A 13,877-nucleotide genomic window follows, 5' to 3' on the forward strand; every position below is an offset into this window, starting at 1 on the left:
TTGTCCATCGAGATGGCCTCATCTGCAAGGGAAAGCAGCTGCTTCTGGCCTCCTCTGTTGACTAGGAGAGGGCCCCAAATAGCCCCACCCAGCGTGGCCCTGCTGTGTAACCTATAATGGGTTGCAGCGAAATGCTAGAAGCTCAATTGAATCTAAAATAACAAGTTACAAATAGGGTTTGTATTGCAGGTGAGGAGCCGATCCCATCACTTCTCACGCCTGGTGGGGGAAGATAGGCCTTCGCTGCTGCTTCTCCAGTTCCAAGAACAAACCTTTAAAAATGTGAAAGCATGTTAATTGAGGCAGGATGCATGTGGAAAGAATGCAGATGAGCAAAATCCTCACAGAAGCAGTTTTGGGAGATTATGCAGGGAAATAGAGCCATGCTAATTAGAGCTTATTGTTCTTCCCACTTGGGAGAGCAAGCAGAAAGCCTGGCTCCACTGATCACTGCAGCAAATGTGCTTTATTAGGAGAGTCATTAGTTTATGAGGCAGAACAGCAATGAGCAGACACTCAGGCGAGGTGTGGCCGTGGCAGGACGGTGGTCAGGCAACAAACCCCTGGTGTGCCTTTGTGACATGAGAATTGTGGTGCTGTCTTTGAAAGGCAGCTTGAAACGGTGGGGGCAAACGACAGATGCAATGGGTACTGATTAACTTTTTCACTTGAACGACTTCATGTATTATTTTTTGCCCACAGTCAAGAAATAGGCCTGTTACGCTAACTGTAAATGCTTTCAGCTGAAGCTCAGTGGCTAGCCTTTTCCTTACTGAAATGATGTATTTCTTCCTCTCAGTGGGATTTCTGCCTCATTCTGGAGGGTGAATGTAAGCCACTGTGCCTTTTGGAAGGCATCTCCTGTGCCTCGCTCTCTTCCTCCCTTGCTTTTCACACAGCACGTGCAAAGCGGCTCAGTGTCCCTCCTCTTGAGACGATGGCTTTATCATGGCTGCTCCCTGCGGGATGTAGCAGAACTTGCCTGCAGGAGGGAAACCACACTTAACACAAGGATGAAGTTGTTGTTGTTGTTGTTGTTGTTGTGTTTTTTTAAACAACTAGAACTCCCTTTATACTGGAGGATGGATCTCCTACCAGTAAATGGAATATATGTATGTGCGCAAACAAAAATAAAGATGTAATTCTCAAGTGTCATGAGGCGTGGTGAGGTGTGCAATGGGTCTTGTGTTTTCTGAGTATTGTAAGCTGCCATGTTTACAAGCCAATAAAGAGGTTTGCCATGCAATCCACAAAGTTTCATTCAGCAAATAGACATCTCTTCACTTCTGAAGGCAGTGTGAATGCTAGGAGCCATCCTCTAAGCTTAATTAGCCTAACAAAGCAAGGCAGCGGCTTATCAACTAAATGGACAGTTTTCTGCAGTGCTTCACAGGCTTTAACTGAATCCCTCCCTCAGGGCAGGTCTTCAAGTTGTAACCTCTGGTAAGTGGCTAACCGAGCAGACCACCTCCTGCCTCCCACTTCCTCTCAACACCCGCTTGATCCTGCTGCAGACTCTGGGATCTCCCCCTCTGACAAAGACTGAGGCCTTAGCTAGATGAGGGGTTATCCCGGGCTGATACCCGGGATCGCCCCTGTGCGTCCAGTTGACGCACAGGGGATCCCGGGCTCAGGCAGGGATGAACCCTCCCTTGCCCCGGGATAACGGGCACCACTTGTAGCCCAATATTTTTCACGGTCTTGGGCTGAGCCCGAGACCGCAAGTGTGTGGCCCATTCCGTGGCTTCTCCTGGCTTCGGCAGTTACTCGCAAGGAGCCGGGAACGAGTGCTGCGCCCATTGGGGCAGGGTGAGGAGATTGGGGGCAGGGTGGGGAGAGCGGCCAAATACATATTTTAAAAAAACCTTCACCCTTACCGCTCCAGAGTTCGTGCACAGCGGCCCCTTTAAACCAAAAAGGAAATGTCAGGCGCGACGGAGCTTTCCTTCCTCTTGTTGCGCCTGACGTGTGAATTAGAGCGACAGCCCGTGATACTTGCATCGTGGGCTTGCCCCTCCTTATGCCTGGATTTTGAGGCAGGTCTAGCAAAGGCCTGAGTTCCCACAGGTGGGGAGGGTGATCTCTGAGCTTGGGCTTCCTGTTTGATAAGCTCCTGGGAAAATTCCTCTTTGACTCCTGGAGAATCTTGGAGAATTTCCTCCCCCATTTCCTGTCTTGGCTGGTTGTCTTCTTCAGCCTCTGAGTTCAATTCGAAATACACACCAGGGAGACCAGGCTTGATCCTGACATCGCCTTGTTCTATCTCCGGTTGAGTCATATTGGCAATTCTGGGGAACTGATCATAATAACCCAAGGAGATGAATGCATTGGGGTTCCATTTAGGGCTTGTGCTCGTTGCATGTGGCTTATGTTAAGACTCAGGCCATGCAGACATTTCTTCTGTGCTCTGCCACCAAGCTCCATCCAAAAATGGGGAACTTAAAAGGTGAAGAATTGGTGAGGTACAAATGAGGACGTCCCCAATTTTAATCTTGCCTCTGCCATGGATATCTAAAATATGGGGATAATGTAATACTGACCTAATATGAAAGTGCTATGTAGCAAAGATACTAGATACATACGTTTTCCAGAATATAATGGACCAGCATCCTGGGGTGCATGAGATGTTGCATGTGCATGACTATTCAGGATAACATGTGATTCCTTGTAATGACCCTACTGTATCAGTCTTCAATTCAGAGTGACCATGTGAAGCCACCCAGGGGTGAGCCAGATACTAACAGAATGATCCAGTTAGGAGTACATGGAAGGAAGGCCTATAATGCACACTTGAGTTCCTCAACTAGCTGTTTCTCCTTGTATGTTGGAATCGCACTTCGTTTACTCAGTAGTGGCAGTGTGCTCAAATCAGCTGCCATGTCCTATTCTAAGGCCAAGGCCTTGGCTCCCCCCGCCCCCCCCCCCCCCCATGATATTATGGAAAGAGAACATTTAACACATGAGATCTGGCTCTTGGAAGGTGGAAGGTGTTTGGTCGGCCCCAGAATTTAATTAACCTGGTTAGCCAATACAGCACCGTCCCTTTTCTAGAGAATGAATTTAAAAAGAGAAAGCAAAGCGAGCTCTTGATTCAGGGATGTCACTGGGGAGCCAGATTTCCTTTCCTGTGCTATTAGGCTCCTGCATGTATTAATAACTCAATTTCCTGTAATAATGGGATCACCATGACCTGTCGTCAGCAAGTGAGCTGAAGATCTAAATGAGAATTTGGATTTTCTCTTAGCTTCCACTACTTCAGCATTTCATGACACTTTGAAATAGGAGACACAGCAGCATGGGGTACGCCAAGTTCCAGCACAGCGCTGCTGCCGCCTTAGCCAGGAAATGAGCCCTAGACAATACGATGGTGGGGCGTTGGGTGCCGCTCTCCCCCCACCATGACAGCAGCTCCGCTTTGCTGACACAGTCCCCGTAGATTTGTTTGTTCATCAGGAGGCCAGCTGGAGCTGGAGCTGCATTTGCTGACCTCGTCTGTCTCTGTGTGCATGTCTGGGGTGGGGTGGGATCTTGAAGAATTCCTCCGTGTTCACTTCATTATGAAGATTTGAATGGTGTTAAGTGGTTTGTTCTGACACAAGCATGTCTCATACTTATCCTTAATTTTGATGCATTGAGGAATGTTTTGATGTGGGGAGTAGAAAACAGATGGCCTCATTATGGGAATCTAGTTAGTGAGGAATGGGTGCAAATAGCCGTGACTTCTGATTTCTAGTTTGTTTTATTTTGTATGAGACATTGTAGCTTGTGATGGGTTCAGAATGGTGGGGCTTTTCCCCCCTCCCAAAGGACAGCATGCAGCAAGGACTTACTCGACAGTGGAAGAGATTTGGGCTGGGTCTTTGTGAAACACCCATGTTAGGTTAGATGCTCCCCTCTGCTCCTCTCCGACATGACTTGCTTCATTTGGGGCTAAGAAGGCGTCACAGTTGCCCATGATCTATATGTGAACCTATAACATGAGTTAGAAGATCAGGAATGTGGTATGCAAGGAATGGGCTGTGGTGGCGGTCAGCCTGGACTGGGCTTCACATACAGGTCTTTGTCCAGATGCGGGCATCCCATGTTAGCGAGGACAGAAGGGTGCAAGAACACAACAAGTATTCGGGATATGATGACATTTGCCCAAATGAGTAGGAGAAAAGTTAGAAATGGAAATCTGTACTGCTGATGGAGCTTCCACAGAGGGTGTGACAGATGGAGGCAGATGAAAGAGACTCTTGGAAAGCAGGGCATGCATACAATTTTAAAGCGATAAAGACTCTAATTCAGAGCTTAAAGAACCAAGAGGCACTTGAAGCTCATTTCTCTTAAGTAAGTTCTCTTCCAAAGGATTTATATAAACGTATGGAAAAAAGACCCCCATAATGAGCCTTGAAGGGAGAGATTAAAATGTCATTTAACAGGAGAGGATTACAGAGGAAAAGATATTAGCCTCAAAGTGTGTATGCCTGAAATATAGCAGGATCACATTTAAAGTTGTGTTTAAAGATTCAAGGAACTTAGTGCTTCTTTCCGCTCTCCTTTCCTTGAATATCTGATTGGGAGTAGATAGTATAATAAAGACAACTAGCTTACTAAGTTGCTATACACACATGGCAGTAAGATGCCACAAAGTAAATGGGCATATTCTGCATTTGCCTTCTGTATATTTAAGAACTATTAATGTTAATCCTTCCCTTTGGTTTTCCTTCCTCAACACTTCTCACAGCCATTCCTTGTTATGCTTTATAAGTAATTGCTTTTGTAGCTTTTAAAGATTTGCTTATAAATATGGGGAAGAGATTAATTCTGTAGATAGGACAAGACAAAGACAAACATGCATGGTTGACATTAAGTATAAACCAAAGCATTTCCAGACTTTGCTGAAGTCACAGGTGCTCTGAGAGGTCATGAAATTATTTAAAGGGCCAAGAGTTGAAGTCCTTTCCTGGCTGAAGGAAGCAAGGGCATAGCGTTGCACACCAGTGGGGCTGATGGTCTTCTAGACCCTTCTACTCGGTGTGTCTGTCATCCATCCAAGAACACTTCCACAGGACTCCTCCCTTGCACAGGAAAGCTCTGCAGATTCTCTTTGGGGGTCTAAACGTTAATCAACAACCTCACTTGAACAAAGTTCTTGTCAAGGAGATTGAGCAAGGACTTTCAAGATTAGGCATCGCTCCCATCCTCACGTTGTTTGTTTGTAGTTCTGGCAAGGTTGCTTCTTTTGTCCCATAATATGCAGCCTGCTGGGAATCACTCTGCTCATGGTTTTCTCTTTGGTTATCTAATGTCACGCATTATGGTGCAAGGCAATGTTTCAGACTGCTGTGACCGAAGAAACCCCTTTTTCCCAGCATGAAATGGAAAGCCCGAGACAAATCCCAGTGCCTGCTTTGCCTGCAGGAAACTCTAGAGAAGCTGTTCCATAGACATCATAATGATGGCATTGTATCCGGGAGGAAATAATGCAAATCATGGCACACTTCTAGAATGTTAACACTGTTCTTGGTGATGCCTCCAGAAACAGCACAGCTTCATTTGGGATTTTTTTCTTCTTTTTAAGCTGTATGCACTGCTGGTGTTAAACACCCCCCTCTCTCACACACACACATTGAAAAAGGGTGCGGCTATTTACGTATTACTAAATAAAAAAGAGGACAAAGAAGACACAGAGTTGCATAATATTAACATACGACAATCTGTGCAAATTTAGAAAACATAAGAAATGCTGTGCCGGAACAGACCAAGGGTCCATCTAGTCCAGCACTCTGTTCACACAGTGGCCAACCAGCTGTCGACCAGGGACCAACAAGCAGGACATGAGTGCAGCAGCACCCTCCCCAGCAAGTGGTGTGTACAGGTTTACTTCTTCTGATGCTGAAGGTAGCATGTTGCCATCAGGACTAGTAGCCGCTGACAGCCTTCTCCTCCAGGAATTTATCCAACCCTCTTTCAAAATCATCCAAATTGGTGATCAGTAACTTAAATCTCCCCCTTGTGGGGGAGGCAGTGACCAGAAGACCTGTGTGCCTCCCCAGTCTGCTAGCCAGGGGCTGCTCGCTGTTGATGGGCAGCCCCAAGGTCCCCTGCTTTCCCTTCACCTGCTTCCCTTATGAACTGGACTTGGGCTGAACAGAGAATGCTTTCAAACAGAGGATTGTTCTCTGACAGCCCTTCAAATAGAGGATTAACCTGTGGCTACCCTACTTGGAAATCATTGATTTGAAGCTGATGGTGCTACATGGGTGCACAAGACCCGCTGTTTCAGGTCTTGCCATAATCCAGTTGCAAAAAGCCTCACTGTTGTCACAAGGAATGCCTCTCGAAAGACAGGGTCTTGCTATTTACTGTTTTACTCTGTACAGCACCATGTACACTGATGGTGCTATATAAATAAATAATAATAATAATAATAATAGCAGCAAGAGGAACAGGCCCGCTCACTTACGAAGCCATAGGCTGATTTTTGAAGCTGTGTCAGCTAGACACAGGGATGGGCTGGGATTGTTAAGGAACAAGGCAGGGTATGGGTGGACTTCCCTTTCCACATTATTGCCATAGAGAATCTGCTTCTTTGGGGCCAGTTGTTCGCAGAATGGACTTCATGCAGCGGAACCCCTCCCTGATTCACATTCAGGCAGTGTGTTTGCACATAGCAAGTGCTGGCATTTCTTCTGGAGACATGTTTATTATACAGTGTGCCATCAAGGGTGGCTCCCGTGGTGTTCCCAAATGGTGGGAGATGTGACATAGGTAGGGTCCTTCTCTGTGAGCCCCTGCTGAAAAAAGTGAGGCGGGTGGCTACCAGGAGGACGGCCTTTTCTGCTGTGGCACCCTGTCTGTGGAATGAGCTCCTTAGAGAGGTCTGCCTGGCACCTACGTTGTACCCCTTTCAGCGCCAGGTGAAGAACTTTTTACTTTCTCGGTATTTTAACATCCTAGTCTTTTAGCTTTGCTATTTTAAATCTCTGCATTGCTGCTAGGTTTTATTCTAGTTGCATCTTTATATTGTGGTTTTAAGTTTCCACATTTCATATTTTATGCTGCACCTTGTGGTTTTAATTTTTGTGAATGACCCAGAGAGCTTTTACTAAGATGTTTTTAGAATGTTTTTTAGGATGTTTTTAACAATGTATATTATGTTTTAATTCAGTTTTATGTGTTTTATCATTTATTGTTGTTCCCCGCCTAGATAAAAATGGAGAGGCGGGTAAGAAATAAATTATTATTATTATTATTATTATTATTATTATTATTATTATTACTATTGGGCAGTTTAGAAATAAATAAACAAGGTAAAACGGCTTGCTTCTATTGCACCATAATAAAATGGTATAGGAATGTGTAAGCCTTTAAGTATTTCAGACTACAAAAGAAAAGACACCACCCCAAATATTATGTAGAGTAAGCTTAGTTACAAGAGATTGCAAATGAACTGCTGCACAATACTTTAAACATACAGCATACTGGGCCATTTGCAGAAGGGTCTCAAATGGCTGAAAACACAGCTGCATTTTGCCCCATCCATCAGCATTGCAAACGAGCCTTTGGGGAAGGATTGCAAGGCTGGGAAGAGCTCCGTGGCCGGGAGCCAGTCGTCCTGGGCCTGCAGTGTGCCGATGCGCCTGCGCAAGGCTCCTGGGCATCAGGTGCAGCAAAGGGGGCCACGCCATTGTCCCGAGCCTCATCTGCAGGTGTCCTCAAGCGGCAGCCGCAGCAGGAGCAGCGCTCGGCCTGATGGCTGCTGACTGACAATTGATGCGGAAAAGCCTGGTTAGGGGTTATTGAGGGAAAGACTGAGCCTGTTTTCTGAGGGGCTTTTAAAACAAGAGACTGATAGTGAAGCAAACTCGGGTGTGGGTGTGGAAATGGTCTAAGACCCAAGTGAAGAGAACAAATATTTAAGACAGATGCAAATCTCATTTTGTAAGACAAAAAAAAAAGTCCTTGTAATTTGGTGGTCTGGAAGGGACAGCTCCTTCTTCAAGTTTGGATTTTTATAGATAGTGCAGATAATTCCCTTAAGGACATATTCTTAATGATTAATTAAGAATAAATGTGTTTAATTCAACTTCAGGAGATCAAAGAGGAAATAATTCTCTGTGAAATAGCATTTGCTTTTCTACACTCTGGGTTTCAGGATATTGTTTGACTTGTCTTCTGTGATACTTTCTGTCTTGAAGTTGCAAACGAAAACATTTTGCAGGCATCCAGGTGTACTTGAGACATCTTTGTCCTGCAAATCCCTTTAAGAAACAGATTGTGGCAGGTTGGAGGAGAGAAGAAAGATGGGCTGCTGCTGCCCATTTCAAGTGGAAATCTTCCAGCTCCAGTGGCTTTCTGGGATATTAATAGTAGCATTTTTTGTCAGTACGAAGCTGGTGCAATGATATCAGTTAAATCCATCCTTCAACACACACAAAGAGAGACTGAGAGAGACAGAGAGAGAGAGAGAGAGACAGACAGAGTGTTCTGCATCAAAAGCAGCACAGAGGAAGCTGCATTAATTCCAGCATCACTTTGGATCGATTTTTCCAAAAATATATATGCTTCATTTATGGCTAATTTCTGCTTCCCAGGGTCTTGGTCTCTGCATGTAGAATTATTGGGAAATCATGGGTGTTTCCTGCGCCAAAAGATAAATGTCTTGTCAGAGTTGGATTCAATGGTGCATGTAAATTGGGTCCTTTTTAACCTCAGAACCTGTGCCAAATGGATCTGGAACACCCCAGTGGGTAACCAGCGCTAATCCAAACAGACAAACATTTAATCCCAACTGACAAGCATCACCACAGACATGATTGTAAATAAGCATCTATTTATTGTAGAAAATTGCACAATTAAACAAAATAAATTGTGCAGTTTTCTACAATAAATAGATTCTTATTTACAATCATGTCTGTGGTGATGCTTGTCAGTTGGGACCCATTTGGCGTAGGTTCTGAAGTTAAAAAGGACCAAATTTACAGTGCAACTCAAGCTGGACGTGGGGGCCGAAGTCCAGGGCCTGTCATGGCAGTGGGAGCTGGAATCCTGGCTGAGCTGGCTGTTTTTTAATGGAAGCTCCATTTTGCTTCCAAATGCAGTGACATTTAGCATAGTGCAGCACCAGCAGCAGACCCTGGAAAATGAGTTGCGGCTAAGGCCGTGGAAGTGCCTCTGTCACGTGGCCCATCTCCTTGTCCAGGGGCTGTTTGATCCCTTAGAGCACATTTGACACGCACACCCCAATTCCCCAGAATGGCCTTCCAAAAGGAGCCCTGTCAGTTGCAGCAGCAGCAGCAGCAGCAGCTAATCCCAACGGGGTGGCTGTGGAAGCAGGATGAGCCCCCAGTTCCTGCGTCATTTCACCGGGCGAAGCAGAGCCCCCTCACCTTCGCAGCCAGGAAGGCATGGGGCACCCGGCGGGGTGGGGCCCAGTTCAGGCCGCACATGCACATGCACGAGGGAATTCTGGCTGGGGGATCAGGCTAGAGGCCAAAATCAAAAGAAGCAGAACAAAGTGGCTTAATCGATTCATTAATACAATTATCAGTTCATTAACTGCAGAGTCCAGCTCTGATTTTCATCTGGGCTCGGCCCTGGAAAAGGTGGTTGGGTGCTTTCACCGTGGAAAGCAATTAAAGCATGGAATATGCTTTGCAACAAGGATTTTATTTGGGGTTATTTGTTGATGAGAAACTGTTGTTGTTGAATGTCCATAAATCCCCTGTGAATCGACTGCCATTTTAATTAAGCTGTGAATTACTGATTTGATTAAAAAGAAGAAGACAGTAAACGGTGAAGGCTATACTCCCTATTGAATGCCTGTTTGACACAGAATGGAGGAACCGAAGATGGACCCAGAGCTAAAATTCCCCACAACAATTGGCAGCAAAGCTAGATATTAAGGCCAAGAACCCATTCAGGGATTGTAGGCTTTCTCTTCCTCTACTGCAGGGTCTGTGCAAGGAATGCCCGCCCCGACAATTCTGAAAGCTCAGGACTGTGTTTAAAGCCCCCGACTTCAACCCTTCCATGCACCACAGTGTCCCCCTCTTAATGGGCAGCTTTGTGCATTTCTGTACAGTTAAGTGCTGCACTTAGCTGCCGCCGCCGCCGCCGCCACTTTCTGACAACCCTGCTTCTCCCCTAGCTGATCTTGCGCCTTTTTATTTTTCCTCCCTCTGGCAAACAGTGAATATTACTAACAGGGCTTGAAATTAAACTCCCATCTTTTTCTCTGCTCTGCTGCACTCTGCCTCGATGGGAGGTGTCTGTGGGTGAGGGAGAGAATGGAGAGAGAATGGAACAAGCCATGAAGATGAGCAACAGCAGGGCAGGCACAGCTGGGACCCCAAAGGGGCCAGGAGGTGGCGGCATCGCTCTCCTTCCTGTCTCAGCCAGATGGGGTTGCACTTCCCCCTGAAGGAGCAGGTTTGTAGCTTGGGGGTCCTCCTAGAACCATCTCTGTCCCTTGAGGCTCAGGTGGCCTCGGTGGCACAGAGTGCTTTCTACCAACTTCGGTTGGTGGCCCAGCTATGCCCCTATCTGGACAGGGATAACCTGGCTTCAGTTGTCCATGCTCTGGTAACCTCCAAGTTAGATTACTGCAATGCCCTCTACGTGGGGCAGCCTTTCAAGACAGTTCAGAAGCTGCAGCATGTGCAAAATGCAGTGGCCAGATTGATAACTGGAACCAGAAGGTCCGAACATATAAGACCGATTCTGGCCCGCTTGCAGATATTTCTGAGCCCAATTCAAGGTGCTGGTTTTAACTTATAAAGCCTTCCAAGGTTTGGGACCACAATACCTGACGGAACGCCTCTCCTGACATGAACCTACCCATACACTGCGCTCAACATCTAAGGTCCTCCTCCGAGTGCCTACTCTGAGGGAAGCTCAGAAGATTGGCAACAAGGGAGAGGGCCTTTTCAGTGATGGCCCCCCGTCTGTGGAATGATCTTCCTGACGAGGCTTCCCTGGCGCCAACATTGTTATCTTTTCGGTGTCAGGTTAAGACTTTTCTCCCAGGCAGTTAACAACATATGCTGAGTTGTTTGTTTTTTAATTTGATTTGATTTATTACATTTGATTTATTACATTTATATAATGCCCCATAGCTGAAGCTCTCTGGTTTACAAAAGTTAAAAACAGTGAACATTAAAAAGTATACAAAATTTTAAACCATCAAAAACATAAACAGTATAAAAACAACGGTATCCATTTAAATTGCCCCCAGAATAGTTGTTTTAAAAGGATATTGTTTTTATGCTCTTGATGGTTTTAAATTTTGTGCACTACTTTTTAACATTCACTGTTTTTAACTTCTGTAAACCGCCCAGAGAGCTTTGGCTATGGGGCAGTATATAAACATAATAAAATAAATAAATAAATAAATAAATAAATAAATAATTCTTCAGCAGAAGAAAACCATCTTGCTAATCTAGACTGAAGCAAAGGTTAACCAGTGCTGGAGGGGTCAGGCTGTGCCCCCAAGTGTCCTCTCTTCCATGGTGTCTCCCTTAATGGGAGGCAAATAATGTGACTTCTCGGTCAACATATGACTACCACTTTCCACATTCCTGGTGGAGTTTTCCCCTCGGAATTCTAGCGAAGGGTGTGCTCCACTCCGTTTCGGATCCCCGAATCCGAAGCGGAGTGGGCCGATCTGGACCTCTGAACCCTGGTCCCGGAGTGGAGCGGGGAAGGTGTGGATCGGTTTGGAACAGTCCGAAGTGATTCGGACCATTCTGAAACTCCGGACTCAGCTAAGTGGGGGAGGGGAGCTTACCTGGCTCCCACTTCTGTCACTGCTGGCGGCAGAGCCAGGTAAGGGGGTAGGGGGCTTACCTGGCTTCATCGTGGTCCGGGCGGCAGCTTCAACTGAGGCCCAGGCCTCAGGCCAGAAGCATGCCACGGCCTGTTTCTGGCTTGAGGCCTGGGCCTCAGTTGAAGCTGCCGCCCGGACCGCAACAGAGGCAGGTAAGTGGGGGGAGGGGGCTTACCTGGCAACGGTGGCACTGCTGCCGCAGTCCATGCAGCGAAGGCAGCGGAGCCAATTAAGGGGCGAGGGAGGCTTACCTGGTGCTGCCGCCCCCCGTCACCACTGCGGTCCATGCAGTGGAGGACGGCGGAGCCAGGTAAGGGGGAGGAGGGCTTATTCAGCCCCCATTTTGTCCCCCCTTCCCCACTAACCTGCCTCCACCGTCTGCCGCAGAGGCAAGTAAGTGGGGAAGAGGGGGCAAAATGGGGTCCGAATCTCGATCCGGAGCTGATCGGGGGAGGTTCGGATCGACTCGAACCGGTTCAGGGTGGTGGTGCACAGCCCTAGTTCTTGCCCTCCATGTGGGTCCATGCACCGGCCCCGAAGCAGCCCCCACCCCCCCAGAGGGCACCGTCCTGGTCTTGGCTGTGGCTGTTGGGTGTCCTTTGGAGGGTTTGTGCCTCCAGGTGCTGCTGCGGCTGCCCTCTCTGTGCTACTGATGTTGGGACTGCCTTGCTGGAGCTGTCCGCTAGCTGAGGATGCTGCTGCTTGGCTCCCGCCTGCCCTTGCTTGGAGTCAGGCGGCTGCTTCTCTCATGTCCTCTAGAGGGCCTCCTGCTCTCCCCCTTTCTTTGGCAGGGTGTCCTCTAAATGCCTCACTCCGAGGATTCACGTCCGCGCACTCCTTCCCACCTAGCGTGGGAAATACCTGTTTGGGCCGGCCACAAGAGGCACGGGTGTATGGTCTCCTGGTTGTTTGCCCATCCCCTGATTAATGCAATTTCATTGTTTTGCAGAGAGATGCCAAAGGTCAGTACCTGTTTGATCTCCTTTGCCATCACTTAAACCTCCTGGAGAAAGACTACTTTGGGATCCGCTTTGTAGACCCAGACAAGCAAAGGGTGAGTCCCAGCGAAAGATCTTCTGCAGACGCTCCCAACAGGCGAGGCCTGGTCAATCTCCAAAGCCAGACTGGCAGCTGGCGCTTCAGTACTTTGCATGCCTCCTTGCTTGGCAGAAGGGATATGTTATCCAGAAATGCAGGCCATAGGCAGATCTGCTTGCTTGCAAAATGCATTTAGGGTGCTGGACTTGGACTGTCTGCTCTCACCCACAGGGCTTTTAGGTGGTCTCCTGTTCTGTTGAGAGTCACTTCAGAGAGTCACTTCTACAACCCCAACTGGGTTCCTAACCACAGTGGTCAGGGTTATTAGCAGGCCATGCGCTGAAGCAATGGCAGGCAAACATGGCACGGATCCCTTCCATGCCTACTCCTAAAGGCGAACATACACCTAGCCCATCACTCCACTTATTCTTTCAATGAAAACTTATCATGGGAGGTTTCAAGTGTGGTGTGAGAGGATGCTTACCCCTTCCCCATGGGTCATTGCCCCATCTAACCTGCCCACCAGATGCTGTTACACCCACAGCAGAAAAAGAAATGGGTCTCTTTTCCTTCAGCAGGTGGATGGGGCCAATTTTGAGCAGAAAAATGGCACATATGGAAAGAAATTTATTTATTTAAAGCATTTTTATCTTGCTCTCCAGCCCAAAAAGGCTCCTGGAGTGCAATCTAAAAGATAGAGCACCAAGGGTGGGGTGGGGGGGAATAGAGAAGAAGAAGAAGAAGAAGAAGAAGAAGAAGAAGAAGAAGAAGAAGAAGAAGAAGAAGAAGAAGAAGAAGAAGAAGAAGAAGAAGAAGAAGAAGAAGAAGAAGAAGAAGACTCCAGCAATAATACAAACGAGAACGATCTTGGAATTGTTGTAGATCACAAGCTGAATATGAGCCAACAGTGCGATATGGCTGCAAGAAAGGCCAATGCTATTTTGGGCTGCATTAATAGAAGTATAGCTTCCAAATCACATGAGGTACTGGTTCCTCTCTATTTGGCCCTGGTTAGGCCTCATCT

At 47.1% G+C, this 13,877-nt stretch overlaps 1 protein-coding gene across 2 annotated transcripts in view; it reads left to right on the forward strand.

Moving 5' to 3' along the window:
- FRMD5 (FERM domain containing 5) overlaps positions 1 to 13,877 on the forward strand; it is a 120,399-nt gene that overhangs the window by 66,868 nt on the left and 39,654 nt on the right. For both annotated transcript variants that reach the window (XM_063142758.1, XM_063142759.1), the window contains exon 2: positions 12,765 to 12,869. In XM_063142758.1, the coding sequence (XP_062998828.1) occupies positions 12,765 to 12,869 (105 nt within the window). The remainder of the gene's footprint in view (positions 1 to 12,764; positions 12,870 to 13,877) is intronic.

This window comes from Elgaria multicarinata, chromosome 16 (genome assembly GCF_023053635.1).
Source record: "Elgaria multicarinata webbii isolate HBS135686 ecotype San Diego chromosome 16, rElgMul1.1.pri, whole genome shotgun sequence".
NCBI classification, from domain to species: domain Eukaryota; kingdom Metazoa; phylum Chordata; class Lepidosauria; order Squamata; family Anguidae; genus Elgaria; species Elgaria multicarinata.